Source organism: Lagopus muta, chromosome 27, assembly GCF_023343835.1.
Source record: "Lagopus muta isolate bLagMut1 chromosome 27, bLagMut1 primary, whole genome shotgun sequence".
Taxonomy (NCBI): Eukaryota; Metazoa; Chordata; class Aves; order Galliformes; family Phasianidae; genus Lagopus; species Lagopus muta.
In genome coordinates, this window is record NC_064459.1 from 2,831,470 (window position 1) to 2,851,268 (window position 19,799).

The window sequence follows — 19,799 nt, forward strand, 5'->3', positions numbered from 1 at the left end:
TTTCCTGTACATAACTATTCTGTGTTTGCTTTTTTTCCAATTTGTGTTGTCCCACTTGTGGGCAGTTAAAAATTTAAAAAATGAATTAATCTCTGATGAATATCTCATTCACAAAGGTGCAGCTTATTCCTGGCAGTTCCCTAAAGCATAATATTATGGCACACTTGGCAAGCACCAGCATGTAGTCAGTATATGGAACCAGCAGGCGCATGCTTGAGATAATAAATGGCCAGTGACTACCCAGTGACTTATCACCTGGGTAGCCACACCTTGCCCTAATGGTTTGGCCTTGATGTCTCTTATGCCCACTCCCTTTAACTATTACCACTGAAGTTCTGAGCAAGTTGAAAGCTTCCTTGTTCAAAGCAGAGTAAATCTGGATTTTGGAAGAGAGGAGCAGTATCCTGAATGCTGTCTGTGCCCTCACTTTGCTGTTTGGGAAGGGCACTGCTATAACATTTCTTCTTCAAAGTGAGAAAAATTCAGTTGTAGGGGATCTATGAAGTCATCAGTGACGGCTGAGTGTTGCGGCGCTGAGCAAAAGTTAAAGCATGCTATTGAGGGGATTGACCAAATGCTTCTTGAACACAGCTGCCTCTGAGAAGCCTGTTCCAGTGTTTGGAGCACCCTCACAGTAAGGGAATTTTTCTTCATCTCTATTTTGAACGTACCCTGATGCAGACTTGTGCTGTTCCCGTAGGCTTTACTGATTACCAGGGAGAAGAAGCTGGCACTTCCTCATTTCCCTTTCTTGGGATGTTGCAGAGAGCAATGAGATCATCTCTGTGACTTGTAAACTAGGCAACCACTCATCACAGAACATGCCCTCTGATCCTTTTATCAGTTCATTGCTCTCCTCTGGACGCGTTCAGGGACTTAACATCCTTTCTGTATTGTGGAGTGCAGAACTGACACAATACTCAAGGTGAGACTGCACCCATCAGCAGGAGAATCATCTCCTTGGACCAGTTGGCCATGCTGTGTTTAATTCTCTGTAGATGACTCTAAAGTTGGCTAACTCTAATCAGCAGGGATATTCCCAGGCTCCCAGCATCTTTGGTAAATTGTTCAGAGTGATCATGAGGTGTAACACCTGCTATTTCCTTCAGCACTCTGGAGTGGATCCTGTCAGACCCCATGGACTTCAGACCATGGAGCTGATTAAAATGATTTCCTTACAGTTTTGGTGACCACAAATATAAAGTTGCTGAGAGTCCCAGTAATGATCCTCGTGCTTGCAGGACTGGCAGCCCGAGCTCTGTCATTGATATTAAAAAACTGAGACGTTACGTTCTTCTGCCTTTTCCTCATCTTCACTTGTTGGGTGAATGGCTTCACTAGTCCTAAATCCAGTGTTTTTCCATAGAGCTTTCCTTGCTATTGATATACTTGAAGCCTTTTCTATTGTCTGACAGCACAAAGACCACTGTCAACTCGAACTTCGGCTTTTCTTGTTTTCTTCCTGCAGGTGCAAACTGCAGCTCTGTAATCACTCCTTGAAACCTGACCTTGTTTCCAGGGATCACATATCTTTTATTTTTTGCCCTTGTTCCAGGAGGAGTTCCCTTTTCAGCCAGGCTGATCTTCTGCCCTGCTTGCGTAACGTGGAGCGCAGTGGGATTGCCTGCTCCTGAGCTTTTAAAGATGGTTATTGAAAATCAACCAGCTCGCATGGATTCCTAGGATACTCTGCTAAAATGCTTTTGTTAGAAGAGCTAGAAAGTTGGCTCTCAAGAGCTTAAAGTTGTTGCCAATTGTCAGTATGTCTGGAGAGCTTTATGCAGACCAGTTGGCTTGTTTCTAAGCCAAGTGCCCGCTGAACCTTTTCTTCTTTGCAGACAAACGTAGGCATAAATGTAATAAAATTACATTTATGTAATTTTACTTACAATTATACACACATAAAAACACATGTTTGTGCATGTGTACATGTATTTATTAGGGAATGCTTCGCCGTGCTGCTTTATAATGACAGAAGTGTATCACAGGATCTTCTCCAGGTGAATCTGACATTTCTCTGACTTTTATCAGCTTCCAAATCTTCTTTCTGCATGTCTTTGTGGCTCAGCCTCTTTGTGCTGTACCTTGGATTTATGCAAACTTAGGTTGACATGGGATATATACGTTTTCCGAAGTTCCTGTAAGAGAAGAGATGTGCACAGGTTTACAGCTGCTCTGTGCTCTCCCTTCAGTATGAGATGAAACTCTGAAACTCTACTTCATAACTTTTTTTTATTATAATTTTTTAGAGAACTCAGTCAAGGGAGCAGTCTTTCACTTTTTGGCCAATGAAAAATGACATTGATGCTGCATGCTGGTAAATTAACAGTTGTACTTATTGGCCTTTTCAAGAGCTACACCTTTAATCTTGGTGAGCAGAATGCCTGGTGCTGAAGGCAGTTTAAGTCTTTTGAAATCAGTGTTTTTCTATTTCATATTCTATTGTAATAACCGTAGTCTTTCCTTAGCAATGTGATTGTTTATGCTCTCTGAATTTGAATTGGTGTTATTACCCAGTGCTAGATAAAAGGGAAATGCTGTAGGTCCATTTGGCTTCCCTGGCCTTGCAGGTGATAAACAAAGAGGAGATTATCTAAGAGTGATCTGTGAATGTGTTGTGATTTCGGAGAAGTAAAGGCCGTATGAAGCGAAGTCACAGGTCTGGCAAAAGCGCTGGCCTGTTGGGTAAGGCTGCTTCACGTGAGATCAAGTGCAAGTGTGGATTAGGTCAGAACAGTAGTTACATAATGTCGTTTTTGGATAGCTGAGCTGAAATGATGAAAACTGATACTTCCTTCTACTTTTGTTGTTGGTTCTTAATACTCTGAAGTGTTTGCATTTTGATTCTCAGGAATTGGAAAGCAGAGAGTTATAAACAATTCCACTTAGTTGTAAGGAAGAAATGGTTGTGCTGAATCTTGTTTTAGTGGAATATATGTGGGGATTTTAGAGCCTGGGTAGGTCTGATGAGTGTTCTGTTAGTGGTGTATGAGGGCCCGTGGAAGGCCCCAGTGTGGTCTTCCTGTAGGTTTGCATACAGATGGACCATGTATGTATTCAGTTACAACAATTAGGATTTGTTCATGTATGAAACATGAGGAACGTGACTGTGGGATGGGGAAAAGAAAGCTGTGTTATGGCTAAAAAATGGTTAACCAAGATTCAAACTGGGTAAGAGTTAAGCTGGGAAGCAGCTTACAGGCTACACAAATGAGGAGCTTCCTTGCCTGTGATTTAGGTCTCTTATGCAAAGGTGGCTGTTTGACTTTGCAGATAGCCATTGTTGATTCTTTTTCTTAGTTCCAATTCGTCATTTTTCTTTCTTTTTTTTTTTAACATACAGTATTCTGAGACACTGTGTGGCTGCCAGGTTGTTTGTACCATAAATGAACTGTTGTGGTAGTGTAAGTAAACAGGAAATGGTTTATACACGTGATTTGTTCAGTGCAATTTCTGTAGCCAGAACTGTAGATGAGCCCATCATCGAAGGTAGAAGGTTTCTGAAAATGCAGCGTACAGATGTTGCTTGGGATTATTACACCAGACTTGCAGCATTTGGGAATTGCCTGATAGTTCAAATTCAGATTACTCCTATGTGATATTAACCTGTGTTGTGTTTTGTGTCCTCCTCCACCTTTCTACCCTCCCCCATTTGATAGAGTTCTTTGGCAGAGACACTGGACAGCACTGGCAGTTTAGATGCTCAGAGAACTGATATGATTTACACTATTGAGGATGTTCCTCCGTGGTATCTCTGCATATTTTTGGGGTTACAGGTATGTTTCAAAGCAGCCATTCTTTTTTCCTCTGGCATTTTTTTTAGCACTTTCTGTGTATGTGATAATTGATTCTTCCCACACTCTCACACATTTGAAAAGCTGTTAAGATAGCTTCTTCTGAAGTTGATCACACAGTAAGTTTACTATGTTAATAATGACCTCTATTATTGTTGGCTTAGCTATTAGTGAGGTTCACTTAAATATTTATCATTCTAAGCTATTGTTAGGTAGGAGGTAAGATAGCAAACGAAGTGTGAAGCTTCAGAAACTGACACTTCATACTTCTAGAATTAATGATGATGAGAGATAATTGTTTACTGCTGAAACCTTGAATATTAACCTGATACTGTAGTAGTTTCTGTTCTACAAACTTGATAGCACCATCCTGCAGTAATTACCTGCAGACGTAGTAATAAGCAGGGTGGGCAAATTCTGTCGCTGCTCTTGGATAGAATGTGTGCGCATCTTGCAGATGTGATTGTAGTGGTGAGCTGGACTGTACTTCTGGCCCAGCCACTCACTTATGTGAAGAACAGCTCTTCTCATCTCGCTTCCTTCTTGAATGGTAATAAAATCTATCCCACAGGAATGCTGAGAATTTGTTAATATCTGTAAAGTATGTTGAGATCTCCAAACAACTACATTCCAAGGCATTTTTCTTACTTCTGCCTTTCCTTTGAGGGCAGGCAGTTCTGTAAGGATTATTGTTGAATGTGGTGACACCTATTTGTTTGCTTAACATATTTAGATTGGGAAGGAATTAATGAGTACCTATTTTCTGATACTTGGGAGCTTATTTGCATCCTAGTCTGTACGTGCTTTAAATTCATTTGTAAGCTATTGGTTTTTCACATGGTTGAAAATGAATAAAGTTGACTGTCTGCTTTTCTGAGTTGAAAACTGTTTTCAGCAGTTAACTAAGTACTTCCTCATCAAGAACAGTAGCCGTGCAGCCATGTAAATAAATTAGTGGTCATTAGCAATGGCCTAGTGGTAGCTTAATGTGGAAGCAAGTACTTGAAGAAATGCTTTAGAACCAAGAAATGAGTCATATGATAGATAACGCAAAAGCAAAAATATCCAGTGGAAAAGAAAAAAAATGGTCATAGACTAAAAATAAAAATTTAAAAAAAAAAAAGTCTGATGTATTAACACATATTTTGTTGTTGTTCACAGCACTATTTAACATGTTTCAGTGGAACTATAGCAGTTCCCTTTTTGCTAGCTGATGCCATGTGTGTCGGATTTGACCAGTGGGCCACCAGCCAGTTGATTGGGACCATTTTCTTCTGTGTGGGCATCACTACATTGTTACAAACAACTTTTGGATGCAGGTGAGGTTTGGGACTTGTTTCCAGGCGTGGAGATGGTGACTGTAAGATTTTCCAGGATGTAGGTAGAGATCCAAGAAGCAGCCTGTTTTCCAAAGGAGAAACACTAAATATGAGATAACTGTCCCCTATTCATGAACTGCTTATTAAAATCTTTGGAAAACTTACCCTAATTAAAGACGGATCTGAAATCAGAAAATATATCTCATGGGTAAGAAAATCCAGTGTGTGGAAGAGGAGGAGAAAAGAGAAATCTTTGAGAACAGAAGGTAGAAGTGTTTTTGAGGAGAAGGAAAAATTCACACACCTTTGTGAAGAAGAATTAATTCTGATGTTTTCATTGGGTTCTTTAACGTTTTCCACACGTTTGGAAAGATTTATCTTGGAAACAGAATCTTTGGGTGGAAAAGTTATCTCAGTGGGGTGCAGAAGTAAAGTCTGTTGTATATTGAGATCAGTTCTTATCCAGCGCTTTTTCAAGTATTTCAGCTTTTCTAATGTAATCTCCACTGATGTTTTAGTTTGAGAAGATACATTGCTTACATACTTTCTTGTCTTTTGACTTTGAAAAGGAATCTTTGCTTTGTTTTTATTATATTTTGTTAAATGTAGAAAATCTGTATTTTTTTTAATGGAGAGCTCGGTATAATTGAAGCTGTTGAAAGAGAACAGTTTCTTTCCCCAGCGAATTTTCTTTATGTCAAGACTCATGTTTTCTGCCTGATTGGCTCTGTGTGCTTACAAGTTAGCTCGCTTTAGCTGTAATCATAAATTCTCGAGTACCACATCTGAAAGGAAGCAGAGGACCAGTGTTCAGTGCCTTTTGATGCTCTGAACCTGATCGACCTTGCTCATATGAGGGATGTTTTTTCCCACTCCAGTTTGTGCTTTATGTAGGAAATGAAGAGATCATTGACCTAATTAGGAGATAAGGTCTTCTGTTTTTCATCTTTGAGTGTCTGCTTCCTGGGCTTATTGAAGTTGAAAATCTCCATATTTTCTGGACAAATGCAGAGTTGTGATTGGATATTAATGCAAAAGGGAGCTTGGTTCTCCTGTGCACCTAATGGGTTTCTTCTTCTGCCTCAAATTTATCAGAAGAACCTTACTTTTTGTATTTTCAGAGACCAGTATGTCTTCACGGATCTCAAGCTTGTCATCTTTCTTTTTTTTCCCTAACTAATCTTGGGCTCCATGTCTTTATGATTTGCTATAGAAAGATTTGTGGCTCTTTCAAAAATAGGTGTGGTCCCATCAGTTTGAAATGCTCTGTTTCTCCTGTGTAATCCAGTGTTTGCCTTCTGTGGTTTTCCTTTTCAGTGCCCTTTTCACTTGCCCTGCGAAAGATGTATTTATAAACTGAAGAGGTAATTGTGTTTGGGTCTTCTATTTAAGAAGAAAATTCCAGTGGCTGAACGTTTTGTAATGATGTAACATGTGATTCTGGTTTTATATAAGGGTGGGGCTGAGATAAAGCAGCAACGTTCACTAAATGAGATTTTCAAATATTTATTGGCACGCATCTCGGTTGTATAGTATTTCAGCAAATAAAGCCAGCATGGTTTCAGAAGGACAGATTCTGTGGTTTGAAGGTTCATTTGGCTCCATTATGAAGGAGAGTTCTGGTCAGTCTGGTACCCCTACTAGTTTTTAGGAATTTGAGATATTTATTGGATTTCCTAATAAGCCAAAAGGTTTTGCAAGGATTCAGATTCAGAGCAGTTAACATGACTGAAACAATCCCATGCAGCTTTAATATCTAAACATTCTAGGCTTATTGCTGTGCCCATCACTACATTGTCTAAGCATTCCTACGTCTGTGTGAAATGTTGATACAATGAAGGAGCTTCCAAATGACTTCAGCTTCATAAATAGCTCCATCTTCACAAGTGCTGCTGCCAGAATTGAGCAACTCAGCAATATAGCCATGAGATTCCAATGGCAGGCTGGTGGTACTTAGCTAGTGATGAATGCCTGGATTAGCAATGGGAAGGCTATTTCATAAAGCACGTTCCAAACTACAGCTGTCTCTCCAGAAAGATACTAATTGTGGCTGGCTGACTTTGGATAATGTTTTTAAAAAAATGATGGAGGGAGATAGAAACTGTTATTTTCTGCTTAGACAAAAGCACAGCATTTTGAGCACACTGACTTGAGCAGATAGCTTAGCAGGACTTGCTAAGACCGTATTATGCAATATGTAATTTTATCCAGGTGAATAGTCTGGGTCTACAAAGAGGATTTGGGTAGAGAAAAAATACCAGCGTGTTTTTAAAAGCACCAGATAGCCCCAGTTTTGACAAAACAGCTGAAGTTGAGAATAGACTGGCTACAGATGAGGGAAGAATCTGTGCAGTGTGAATATCTGGGTGAAGAATGGGCTTGCTGGCCAGGCTCAGAGTCATGGTGATGAATGAAGGTAATCCAGTGGGTGGTTGGTCAGCGGTGGTGTTCCCCGTGATTTGTTTCTGGGGCTCAGTCTAATTAATTTTTTATCAGTAATCTGGATGAAGGGATCATCAGGTTTGTGGACCATACCAAGCTGGGTGTGACTGTTGATCTGCTTGAGGATAGGAAGGTTCTGCAGAAGGTTCCCAATGGGCCAGATCAGTGGGCTGTGTCTCTTTGTAGGGCATTCAAGAGGCCCCGTTCTGGGCTCCTGTGTTTGCAAAAGACCAGGAACTACTGGAAAGAATCCAGCAGAGGGCTCCAAAGCTGACTAAGGGCCTGAAGCACCTCTGTTATGAGGAAAGGTTGAGAGACCTGGGACTGTTCAGCTTGGAGGAGACCGAGAGGGGATCTTATCAACATTTACAGATATCTAAAGGGTGTGAATATCAAGAGGGTGGGAGCAGGCTGTCCACAGCTATCTGGAAAAGGATGTTGTGGAGGGATGGATGTTGGTCTGATTTCTCAAGTGACAAGTGGTAGCGCACAAGGAAGTGGTCGCAGTTTGTGATGGAGGAGGGCTGGACTGGATGTCAGGAAGAATTTCTTCACAAAAGGATGGTCAGGCATTGGAGCAGGCTGTGTGGGGAAGTGGTGGAGATGCCATCCCTGCGGCTGTTTGGGACGTGGCATTAAGAAATGTGGTTTGGTGGTGGGACTCATTAGGTAAAGTTGAGGATTGGACGTGATGTTGCAAGCTTAATTATTTTATTATTGTGTGGTTTTATTATCTTTAAAAGGATAATTCTCAGTCTGAATGCCCACAGCAATTTGTGTCCTGTAAGTGTGCCACTCGTGAAGGTTGTGCAAGGTTTCTGGAGGGCGTTTTATGTCATAGAAAACTCACAATCCAGACTTGTCTCAGTGTGACTGACTTCACCACTGGTGAATGTTCTTGCAAAGTGAGTTTACAAAATCATTATGCAGGGACAGAGTACTGTGTAGGTGGGACAGAGGAGTAACAGCTTGTTAAGAGGTATTACATGTTATGCCATGGGCACCAGCTTGCTCAGTTTGCCCAACAAACCTTGAAAAATGAGGTGAATCATTCACTCATAGCCGCTGTTTCTTCCCCAAAGCTTTGATTTTTTGCTAGAGAAAGGTAAAAGGGAGCTGTGTGCAGGTCAGTGGTCCTCAAGTGGCTCATGTGTTTCATAAGGAGTGACTTCCAGACTCAACTCTGGAAGTTGCAGCAGATAGGTTGACTTGTTAGATTGCTCGTGGCTCAAACTCCTTTCTGTAATAAGTAGTCGTCTGTTCTGACTTCCTGCCTGTGAACTTTTACAACTGCTGTTAGTAACATGTTTCTGTTTTGAACTTTCCTCTGTTAAGCAAGTTTTTTTTTTTTCCTTGTACCTTTTTGATCTTAATCGGAATCTGCTACAGTCAGTTCTTTTTCTTTTACTAAGACTTGTACTGGCATCAAGGCACTTGACTGTGGCTGTAAAACAGCCATAAATGCAGTTCAGTTCCTAGTGCTGCATGTGCAGCTGTTTCACGTGTTATGTTTGAGACCTGCTGTTAAAGAGTTACAGTCCATTGGTATTTATAGAACAGGTCAAAGTGCATCTTCTCTATAGTTAAGTAACATCTGAATATTTGTGATGCTGTGCATGCTACCGTACATTCAATAAATACATAGTTGGTGCTGGTGGATGCTCTTCAGATATTAAACCTTTTGGGAAGTGTAAACACCACTGCTAAGAATGTCATCTTGAAATTCTTGCAACATTTGTATTTATTGTTAGTAGCCACCTGGTACATCTAATCAGCACTTAGCAACCTAATTGCTGTTTACACATGTACTTAAAGATGAATCTGTAAATGACTCCATTTCAAGTCATGCAGTGGGAAGGTACTGAGTATGCAGACTGCTTACCTCTATCAGAAGGCTCTTTAATGTGGTGAGACTGTGAAAGCTGAATGTTCAGCACCCTGGCTGGTGCTTACATCACAGCATGCATCCTCATCCTTGTTGTGATACTGAGTCAAAAACTTAAGGCAACGTCTGGTACCTGCAGTCAGCATCCAGTAATTATCTGCTACAGGCATCTTGTTGACTTCACATACGTAGCATCTTTTGTTAGGACTTTCTTTTGGTGATGTCTTAGCATTTCTATGTTCCTTTTAATAAGAAATTCTCATATTTCACATTTGTGGCAGCCATCTAATACAGGATGGTTTTGAGGATGAATAAGCACCTAAGTGCAATTGATACCTTGACACAGTACCATGACATGGAGTAGCATTAGCATCTCTTCTTTCACTTTCCACCAGGTTACCCTTGTTCCAGGCGAGTGCTTTTGCATTCTTAGCACCCGCTCGAGCAATACTCTCCCTGGAGAAGTGGAAATGTAATAATACAGGTAATTGTCATTTATGCTTGTTCTCATTTAAGTGGCAAGTGACCCAGATGTCATATAGAGCAACGGCTGAACCTTTTGATATGGAACTGCAAGTAATGAGCAGGGGATATAGAAAATGAACTCCTTTCACAAGGTTAAAACCTTGCTTTAGAAGATTTCTAAAAGTGCCCCCGTGGATTTCTGGCTTTCATTCCTTTATGTCCATGTCTAATCTACTTGTTTTATAAGTGAGTTAGATGGAAGATGCAAAATTTAAGAGAGCCATTAAGGCCTTGTTAGAAAACTTCTGTTTGTTAGGGTTAACATCCGGTTGTAATTTCTGCTTTGATCACACATATAAATCCTTTGATATTGAGAAGATTAAGCTACTGGGAAAGAGCACGTGGGTTTCAGTGCTTGCCGAGGCGTACTGTGGTGCATGTCAGTTCTCACACCTGTGTCAGATACTTCCAGATGACAGAACGTGCCACAATCCTGCCATACCTGGTTGAGAGAAAATGCTGTCCAACAGATAACATTTGATTGCCAAAGCAATTTTTCCACTACTTGAGCTTTTCAGAAAGAACCTTTGCTGCATCTTGCTCCTTTTAACCTCCAGATATTGTCAGATGGGGCTCTTACCCGGGGGTCAGTTCATGGTTCAGGGAGTGACCGAAATCGGCTAACAACAAACATTGGGGTGCTTCCTTGATTCCCAGCAATTGAGTAATTCCCCATTCATTTGCTTATTTGAGTGGGAAAAATCTTTAAAAAAAACCCTTTATTTCTGAAAATGACAATTATTTTTTCTACTTCAGTACACTGGGTAAAATTAGTGGGTGAGCTCTTGGGAAATGTTTACACGTTATTACAAGATTTATAGCATTGCAGAATTTTTTAAAAATCTAAATCAAAGTTCTTTTGTTAAGCTGTGTCAAGGGGAAATTGGTTTATTAAATGATGGCAAACAAACAGAGGAATAAATACCTGTGTTTTGTCTTTTCTTCTTTTGGTAAGATATAACAGTTACAAATGGAACAGCAGAACTGCTTCACACTGAGCACATCTGGTATCCCAGAATACGAGAGGTAATGTAGGAGTAGCCTTTTGCAGTTAATCTGTCTGATTTCAATTAAGTTTCTCATTCAACCATCTGTGTGTTCTCATTGTTACGTTGCTGATTTCTTTCACTGCAGTTTCATTGGAATATATCCCTTTACTCATTCTATGGAAGTCTTAATTTTTTTTTCAACTTGTTCATCGCTGTACAGCAAATCTGATGAGTTAGTTGTCACATTCCAAAAGATATGCAGTGAAATGCACAAGTGAGATGAATACTGTTCTTGTAACACTTGCAATTTGCACTCACCAGTAGCAGCTCCGCAAACCATGGGCTGCTAGCAGACCGCTCGCCTGCTCGTTCTGGTCAGTAGGCTGTCCCGTGGAAGGTAAAAGGCAGTTAGCAAATGTGTTCATCCCCAGGTGTTTGAAGTTGGAGACTTCTGATAAGACCTGGATTCTCCCAAAAGATTTGCTGAAGTATATCAAACTCCTTCTCCACTTGAAACGTTGCAGTCTGAACCTCACTGTTCACTGCAGAGCCCACAGTGAGGGTTGTGCCCAGGCATCCCACTACAGTGGTAGATAGCATAGTCTAAATCAAGGCGTGTGTCATGGAATTTATCTCCCATCCCGTTGCTTTGGGCTGCAAACTTTTTCTTAATTAAAAACAACCCCTCTCTCTTCCCCATGTTCAAACCATAGCTACATCCTGCCAAGAGCCCTGCAGCCAAGAGGGCTGACAGTCTCCTGAGACCACAACGCTGCTCTATACCAGCTTCTAAGGAGCACTTGTGAACAATGCAGCATACACTGCCCCTAGGAGCTAGGAGCATCACCTCCGTGGCGCCACCAACCCTTGCCGGCTCGATCTGAGAGCTTAAAGGTTAGCCTGGAACCCAGGTCTCCTGTCTGACAGTGTGATGTGCTATCCACACAACTACCAGACTGGCCCACTGGTCTGTTGTGTAATAGTTTTGTGGAGAAAAACCATAAGTGTTATGCTTAAGCAATAAGTCACTTAAACCTAATGAGCTGTTTTATGACAAAAAAAAAAAAAAAATGCTGAGTTCTTCTGTGTCACTGAATTCTTTGAACTGCAGTTTGTAATCCAGAGCAGAAAAAGAAATGTTTTGGTTTCGCTTTTAAGATGCAAGTAAACTGTCTCTTTCCCTTTCTTGTGTGTTCAGATCCAAGGTGCTATTATCATGTCCTCACTGATAGAAGTGGTGATTGGTTTGCTTGGCCTTCCTGGTGCCCTGCTGCGATACATTGGACCTCTGACCATCACACCAACTGTTGCTCTCATTGGACTCTCTGGTTTCCAAGCAGCTGGAGAAAGAGCAGGCAAACACTGGGGTATCGCTATGTTGTAAGTACTCAGGGTGTTTCTGATGTAGACCAGTGAGTCCCAGCTGGTAAGTCATCACAGAGGTGTTCTGGAGTGCCAGTGAGAAACCTGAGTCTGCCTGGCTGCCAGAGGTAGCGTGGCAGTGCTCCCAGCTTGGAGAAGCAGAATGTGCAGGAGTCTGGGTGGGATCAGCAAGCAATTAGGGAACAAAAACCACAGCAACTCATGAGAGGAGGAAGGAGAGAAGGCTGACAGTGAGATGTAGAAGACAGAATGTTGTGAAACGACAGTTTGTCCGGGAGTCGTGGGTCCATTAATTCAGTGCAAACTTAAAAGCAATTCTGCAGAACACCAGAGGGACAAGTGGACAACTTGTATTTCTTTTTTAGTGATGCTTTTGCACGTTTCTTATTTGGCAAAAGCAAGCAAATGGCTTTGGTAGCAGTTGTCCATTTCTGATTTTTGTTATTTTATTTCTGCATATCCCCAGAAAATTTATTTGATGCCAGAATACGTATTTCCATGAATGCCAGTTGCTGAGGAGACAGGTTGGACTTTTAGGATGAATATGGTTTCTTTTTCTACACAGCTGCTCTTTTTTTTTTTTTTTCCTTGCTATTTCATCCTACCTCTACTTTTCTATCTTAATTTTCATTCAGTGGAAACTCTGAAGTTGCTTCAGTGAGTGCTATTTCAATCTCACGGTGCATTTGGAACTTACTTTATTTCAGAGATAAAATTAAACAAGAATGTGACAGTATTGGAGGACAGCTGTGGTGTGTCTTGTATTATTCTTTTCTAAATTATAAGAATTGTTTCGGTTACTGAAGTGTAAGTAGGCTGACTGCTGTTCAGCAGGCAGAAATACTTGGTTTCTGGCCATGCTGTGCATATTTCTGGAGGTATGGATGCCAGGGAACAAACAAAATGCGATTAGAAGTACAAAAGGGAATAGCTGGGAGAAATGAGATGAAGCGAAAAGTTTCCTGTGAGATGCTGTTGATAAGCAGCCAAATTGGGATGGAAACCACACTCTAGGGAGCATGAAATTGGCTGGAGCAGCTGAAATATCCGATGTATAGCGACCAGCTTTGAACTGGCTCTGGAAGTGGAAGGAATGACTTGGTGCGATCAAACTGTGATCACACATCTGTTAGCACAGTACTTTGACCAAGTAAAGTATTCTGTAAGCGCAGCTTATGATTAAAAGGGCTGTTTAATTCATTATCTCCAATGCTAGCATTATGGATATTTTTGTAATTCTGTTATGTTAAGCAGCTGACACAAAGGAACATTTGTTTTCCTGCAAAACAAATTCTGTGCAAGTTGGGACTGATGTTGTATCAATCACAGACCTTTGAGTTGGACATGGAGACCTGTAATGGCAGCTGATATTTTGCAGGTGGAAAAAATAGATCCATTTAGGAACAGGTTTAAATACTGCTCAGTCAATAAGTGTTTCTGGCTTCAGCCATTGAAAATGTGTGCTAGAGAGCTGGAAATAACTCCGTGGTCATCTGCTGCCACTCAAAAGTAACTTGATTTCTACAAGATACGGCACTGAAAATGGTCTTGCCTGTTCTGATGGGATAAAATGACTGCATCGCTATCTAGCAAAATGGGGTAATATTTGTGTAAGAGCTGTTTGCCTTCGTTAGCTGCAGGTGTGATTTGACAGGATTTCCAGACTCCAGAATGTTGTTGCCCTTGTTCTGTAGGTTACAGTCTGAAATAATTTAATGATAAAATACAGACCATCTCTAAAAGGGGAAAGTATTCCCTAATTTCTCTGCTTGTGAAGAAAAGCTCAGTTTTCAAGTCTTGTCTCTGTGTCCTGCTTAGACTCATGCCATGCATCCTCCTATCCTCCTCGCTGTCTTAAATAATGCAGCTTTTTTCTTTTTTTTTTTTTTTTTTTTTTTTAACAAAAAATGCCTGGTAGCTGTCTGTCCTCAGGGCTGACGTGCTGTTAGGGAGTGGAGCCCATCATCTCTCTGTAATGGACTTCTGGAGGAATGCCAAAGCATTTCCTGAACGCAAGGGAAAAGGTGTCTTTATCATTTGACTTCAGTCACAGGGAAAGGCTGTAAAGGATGCCCTTGTGGTGCAGAGCTCTTTGTTCCTGCAGATTGAGGGAGAAAATGAAGCTCTGTTCTGTTTCATGCAAGCTGAAACTTATCCTGGATAGGAAAGGGAGGGATGCTTAAATTCCGTCGTCTTTTCTTCTCCTTAATAAATCTGATGAAAACATAAGCTCAAATTGCAGGAAAGCTTTGCTCCTTCAGACAGCTCGACTCTTTCTGTAGCAAAATGCTTTTTGGTTATTTCAGAATTGATCAGCTCCTCCTTCCTTTTTATTTTACATTGCTGTGGGTACTTATTTCAGCTGTAGACTTAAATTATTTTTAACATATGGAGGAGCTTAGCAATTTTGACAACAGGGAAATGCATAACACTTGAGGCATCTAAAAACTTTAATGAACTAGGGTACTGCTGACCTGCAGTTGACTGGGATCTTGGTTTTTAGGCTCTATTCTGTTACTATTACATTAGTAATATTAGCTAGATTATAATAATATAATAATTATAATAATATTAGCTAGTATTATTAGCTAGAATCACATCATAAATCATACTCTAGTAACATATGCAGCAAACATTGGGGTTCTTAAGACGTGAATGCAAATGATGTCGCTTGGGATTACGTGGAATAATTATTTAAAACAAATTCTCTCATTTTGTCTCGCTCTAAATTTAAATGTATGCTTTTGTTTGAAGTCTGAGCAGCCTGAAAGATTTGTGCTGAGAAGGATTTTTAAAAGACTGGTGCTAATGACATCTCTCTCTTGTCCCATCCTTCTCCTTTTCTTGTTGTTCCTTCTCAGGACTATTTTCCTCGTATTGCTGTTCTCTCAGTATGCCAGAAATGTCAAATTTCCCCTACCCATTTACAAATCAAAAAAAGGATGGACAGCATATAGACTGCAGCTTTTTAAGATGTTCCCTGTAAGTAGCTGAATTCATTCTTCAGTGGCCAAAAGTGACCCTAATGTAATGTTTGGGGACTTTTTTGCTTGATTTTGATTTTTCTTAGTAGTACAGTAGATGGCAGAGGTGAGATAAAAGCTTGAATGTGGTTATGGGAAACTTGATGGCTCATTTGCTCATTGTAGTCTTGCCAGATCCTATTCTGGCATCCATCTCTGATGGAGCAGTGAAGGTGATGGAGGGAAGAGGTAGAGAAGGACATATTTTTATGCATGTAGTGAAAGCCTAAAGGGAGTCCTGAAAAAAGGGATGACAAGATCATTATCTTCTAGCTTTGTGAAGGCAGCACTCTGTTTCCCCATGTGAAAGGCTTCCTTTATTTCTGTTAAAATTGAGACTAATTCACAAGACTAATTCACTAGCTCATGTAAGTGCCCATTTGGAGACTTTTCCATTTGTTAGCAAGATGGCAGACTTATTCTAAAGCTTCTGTAAGAGCACCTTCATTAGAGGTATAGGATACTCAGCAAATCTATTGCAGGATTTAGTGCTTCTTCAGATGTAAAACATCACGTAAGATCACACTCAGTGCATGTGCAGTAGGTACTCTGCAGCAACTGTTTGCTGTGGATGTATATTGAGATGATAGCTGATCTTTAAATAGCTTCTTTATCTTCCTTTGCAGATAATTTTAGCGATCTTGGTGTCGTGGTTGCTGTGCTTCATCTTCACTGTGACAGATGTCTTTCCCCCCGACAGCTCCAAGTACGGCTTCTATGCTCGCACGGATGCCCGACGAGGAGTGCTCTTAGTGGCTCCGTGGTTCAAGGTCCCTTATCCCTGTAAGTATGTTTGGTTGTAAGGGTGGTTTTCTTTTGATAGCCTGCCAATGTCAGTTTTGCTAGATTTTATCTAGGTAGCTCCTGACTCCTAACGACGTGGATGTGACTGTATATTTAACATAGGGCTTCAGGTAAACGGTTGATTTATCTGTACTTGTCACTGCTGTGGCCAGCTGCAGTTGATGTTACAATAATAAGGGTGGGTTGTTATGACTTCAGTAGCTCCCTACAGGAGTTACTCATTGTTAAAGGAATCACCAGTGCCTGGAGTTTTTCCAACTTAATATGCTTCCCTGCCCCTGAAGGCAACTGTTCTTGAATTGGCACAACTACTAGAAAACTGTGCACGTAATCTGACTTCCAGAATTGGGCTTATGGGCAAGCTGGCAGATGCCAGTCAGTCCTTATGAAAGTGCAGAAGAGTGCATGAAAGTGCAGAGTGCCTTATGTGGCACCTTGGTTGATTTATTCTTTTGCCAGCTACATCTAAGTCTAAAGCTGTTAAAGGCTTTTTCTTAGGACTTGAGATAGAGCTGTACACTGGTCTGTGCTTGTGGTGCTCAGAAATTAACATAATCGTAACAGAATAGTACTCCAGAATAGAATAATAGAAATTGTTATGAATGCCCATACATCATAATGAAGGATCTGCACTGTGGTTTTTCATATGCTTTGTTTCTGGTTCTTAGGAAAGAACTCATCTAAAGCATTGCTTGCAAGATGTGTGATAGAAGGTTTTGGGGAAAGAAGAGGCAGAAAATTTTTCCACCCTCATTAGACCTTTCTTATTTGTGAAGCCTTCTTCTTTCATGTTTGTGTAACTTAAAAGTTCCTTTTGTTGCGAGAGACTCTTTATTTCAATGAGATAAAAGCATCAAGGCAGTGGCTGTGGAAAACCTGCCAAGCTTTTCTGCAGGCTTAAATTAATCTTACTTTCCCTTGTACAGAAATTTAGAATTGGAAGTTGTTTGTGCAGTGATCATAGCTGGCTGTTGGACGTTGTCTTCGTTTGATAGACTGAACTTGTAACCAAAGACTGAGTTTTCAGAGGAATGATAATAAAGAGGCGTTTGCCTCACTGATCTGAATTGGGTTTTTTTTTCCCGTATAAGTAGTTCAGATTCCTTCTGAGCAGGAGGAAAGCCCCCAGACATGATCAAAGCAGTCGGTTAGATGGTTATTTCTTTGCTCCTTTAATCTAATTGAACTTGCCAGGCTGTGCAACTGTGAAGGGAGTTTGTTGATTCCATTAGAGAATAATAAGCTGCTGTACGTTTTGAAATCTAAATTGTTTTATGTGGCATGAGAGATTTCAGTTTTGTTTTCTTCACAGTTCAGTGGGGACTGCCAACAATTTCAGCTGCTGGAGTTATAGGAATGCTCAGCGCGGTTGTCGCTAGCATTATTGAATCAATAGGAGATTACTATGCCTGTGCCAGGTTGTCCTGTGCTCCTCCTCCTCCTATTCATGCGATAAACAGGTATGTCAAAAAGAGAAAAAGGAAAAAATGAGTATCAATTCTGTTTTCTTATGTCATGTTTTTTTTCCTTGGAGCGAGACAGGATTCTGCTTTGCTGTTATGTGTTAGGCACAAGGGCTGAGGATGTGAAATGAGAGATGGAAGAGCTGAGTCCGACTCTGATTCAAATGTAACATTGGAAACTTAGTCCCGTTCCTACTGGGATCTATAGAAATTAAGAAATAATATAGTTTCACTGGGGAGGGAACTCTAAAACACCTCCCCTAGGAGGACAGGCTGAGAGAGCTGGGGCTGTTCAGCCCAGGGCAGAGGAGGCTCTGGGGAGACCTGAGAGCGAGCAGCATTGCAGAGTTTAAAGGGGGTATGTAGGAAAGAAGGGGACAGATTCTTTAGCAGAGTCTGTTGTGATAGGAAAAGGGGAAATGGCTGCAAACTAAAAGAAGGGAGATTTAGATTGGATATAAGGAAATAGTTGTTTACTATAATAGTAGTGAGACATTGGCATGGGTTGCCCAGAGAGGTGATGGATGTCCCATCCCTGGAGACATTCAGGGTCAGGCTGGACAGGGCTCTGAGCCGTGATCAGCTGTGGCTGTCCCCTTTCATTGCTGGGAAATTGGACTAAATGACCTTTAAAGGTCCCTTCCAACCAAAACAATTCTATGATTCTGTGAGTTTGATTTCCTCATTTTAGGAATGTGATTATTTGGGACACAGAAAGTCAGAACACAGGTTGATTTTCCAGCTGTATTGGAAGTTGAAATGTCAATTACAGTAATTCATGTGGGACAGATGCCTTAACAGGCACTGCAGTCATAAAGCACCATCTGAGTGAGTCTATGCTAATACAAGTTTGACAATTTTCTGTTTCTGAATTACAGAGGAATTTTTATTGAGGGTCTCTCCTGTGTTTTGGATGGAGTATTTGGGACAGGGAATGGATCCACTTCTTCCAGCCCTAACATTGGTGTCCTGGGCATCACGAAGGTATGTTAATCAGCCAGTAACTTTGAGTATTATTTTGTCTTCTTGTGGTTGGGTTATGCTATTTTCATATTTTGTAGCTTCACTTTGTGCAGACTAAACTTTATACAGTATTCTGAACTTAAGCATCAGGCGATGTCTAATAGAAATCCATCCTAGAAAAGGATGCTAAGTAATGCTAAGCATTCTAAGTAAACAGGAGTTTAAAAGCGTTCATAATGCAAATGATGCTAAATAGACCAGCCTTTTGAAAACCAGCAAAGTATTCCAGGATTGTAGTGTTCTTGAGTTGAGGCACAGACACTGTAAACTGCATGGAAATTGATATTCCTTTGGATCTCTTAGCCCTGAAAGCATTGCTACAGGACTGTTTTCAGTGTTTCATTTTGACACAATGAAATATAAGTTGAGATCCTTGGGTCTTGTCTGCATCTGTACTAGGATGTTACATTGACAGAGCTAGAGCAGGAGCTGCAGTCAAGGTAACTTCAAAGTTAAAAGGTCTCTGTTGTGATGTGTTTATAAATCACTGAGCATGATTAAGGGGTTGCATTTTGGGGGGAGTGTCACTCAGCAAGATGCGTAAGCAGTTGAGGAATTCCTTTGTTTACGTACTGAATGGATGGGTGGTTGAGTGCTGTGCTGAACGGGGGGACCTTGGGCTGCAGATGGATTTGCTTGACACTGTTAATTTAACCTTGTTAAGAAATATCAGCAAAATCAGTAAGAGCAATTCACGTCGTAACTGCGTACATCCTGTTGTGTGCTTGGCTTGGGAGCTATAAATCTACTTCATGCAGGCAAGATGCAGAATGTACGTGCTCCTCTTGACATAACTCATCCCCCAACTTAATCCAATATAGATGATGGATTTATCAGCGGCCATATTTTTTCTTCTACACAAAGGATGGCTCTGTTTGCTTTTGCAATGGAATATAAATACTAATAGCACCATCTACTGTCTGTACAAGTGCTCCTTTCGGTGGGTGGAAATTTCCTAGAAGAAATTTGCTAGAAAAATCCTTAGAGAAAGGTTTATTTTGTTCTGCTCTTCCTGTTTCTCACTTTGTAGTTCCAAGCATTAACAAATATTTTTTACTGAGGGTGCAGGAATGAGCAGGCATTTTCTCTTGAAACAAAGAACAGAGTTAAGTACAGTGAGGTTTGTTCAGAGAGTATGATGGAAGAGTT

The 19,799-nt window shown here is 40.7% G+C and overlaps 1 protein-coding gene across 4 annotated transcripts in view; it reads left to right on the forward strand.

Moving 5' to 3' along the window:
- Nucleotides 1–19,799, forward strand: part of SLC23A2 (solute carrier family 23 member 2) — a 50,819-nt gene that overhangs the window by 22,492 nt on the left and 8,528 nt on the right. For all 4 annotated transcript variants that reach the window (XM_048928005.1, XM_048928008.1, XM_048928006.1 and 1 more), the window contains 9 exons: nt 3,660–3,776; nt 4,956–5,113; nt 9,836–9,924; nt 10,921–10,991; nt 12,153–12,334; nt 15,199–15,319; nt 15,987–16,143; nt 17,477–17,624; nt 18,506–18,611. In XM_048928005.1, the coding sequence (XP_048783962.1) occupies nt 3,660–3,776; nt 4,956–5,113; nt 9,836–9,924; nt 10,921–10,991; nt 12,153–12,334; nt 15,199–15,319; nt 15,987–16,143; nt 17,477–17,624; nt 18,506–18,611 (1,149 nt within the window). The remainder of the gene's footprint in view (nt 1–3,659; nt 3,777–4,955; nt 5,114–9,835; nt 9,925–10,920; nt 10,992–12,152; nt 12,335–15,198; nt 15,320–15,986; nt 16,144–17,476; nt 17,625–18,505; nt 18,612–19,799) is intronic.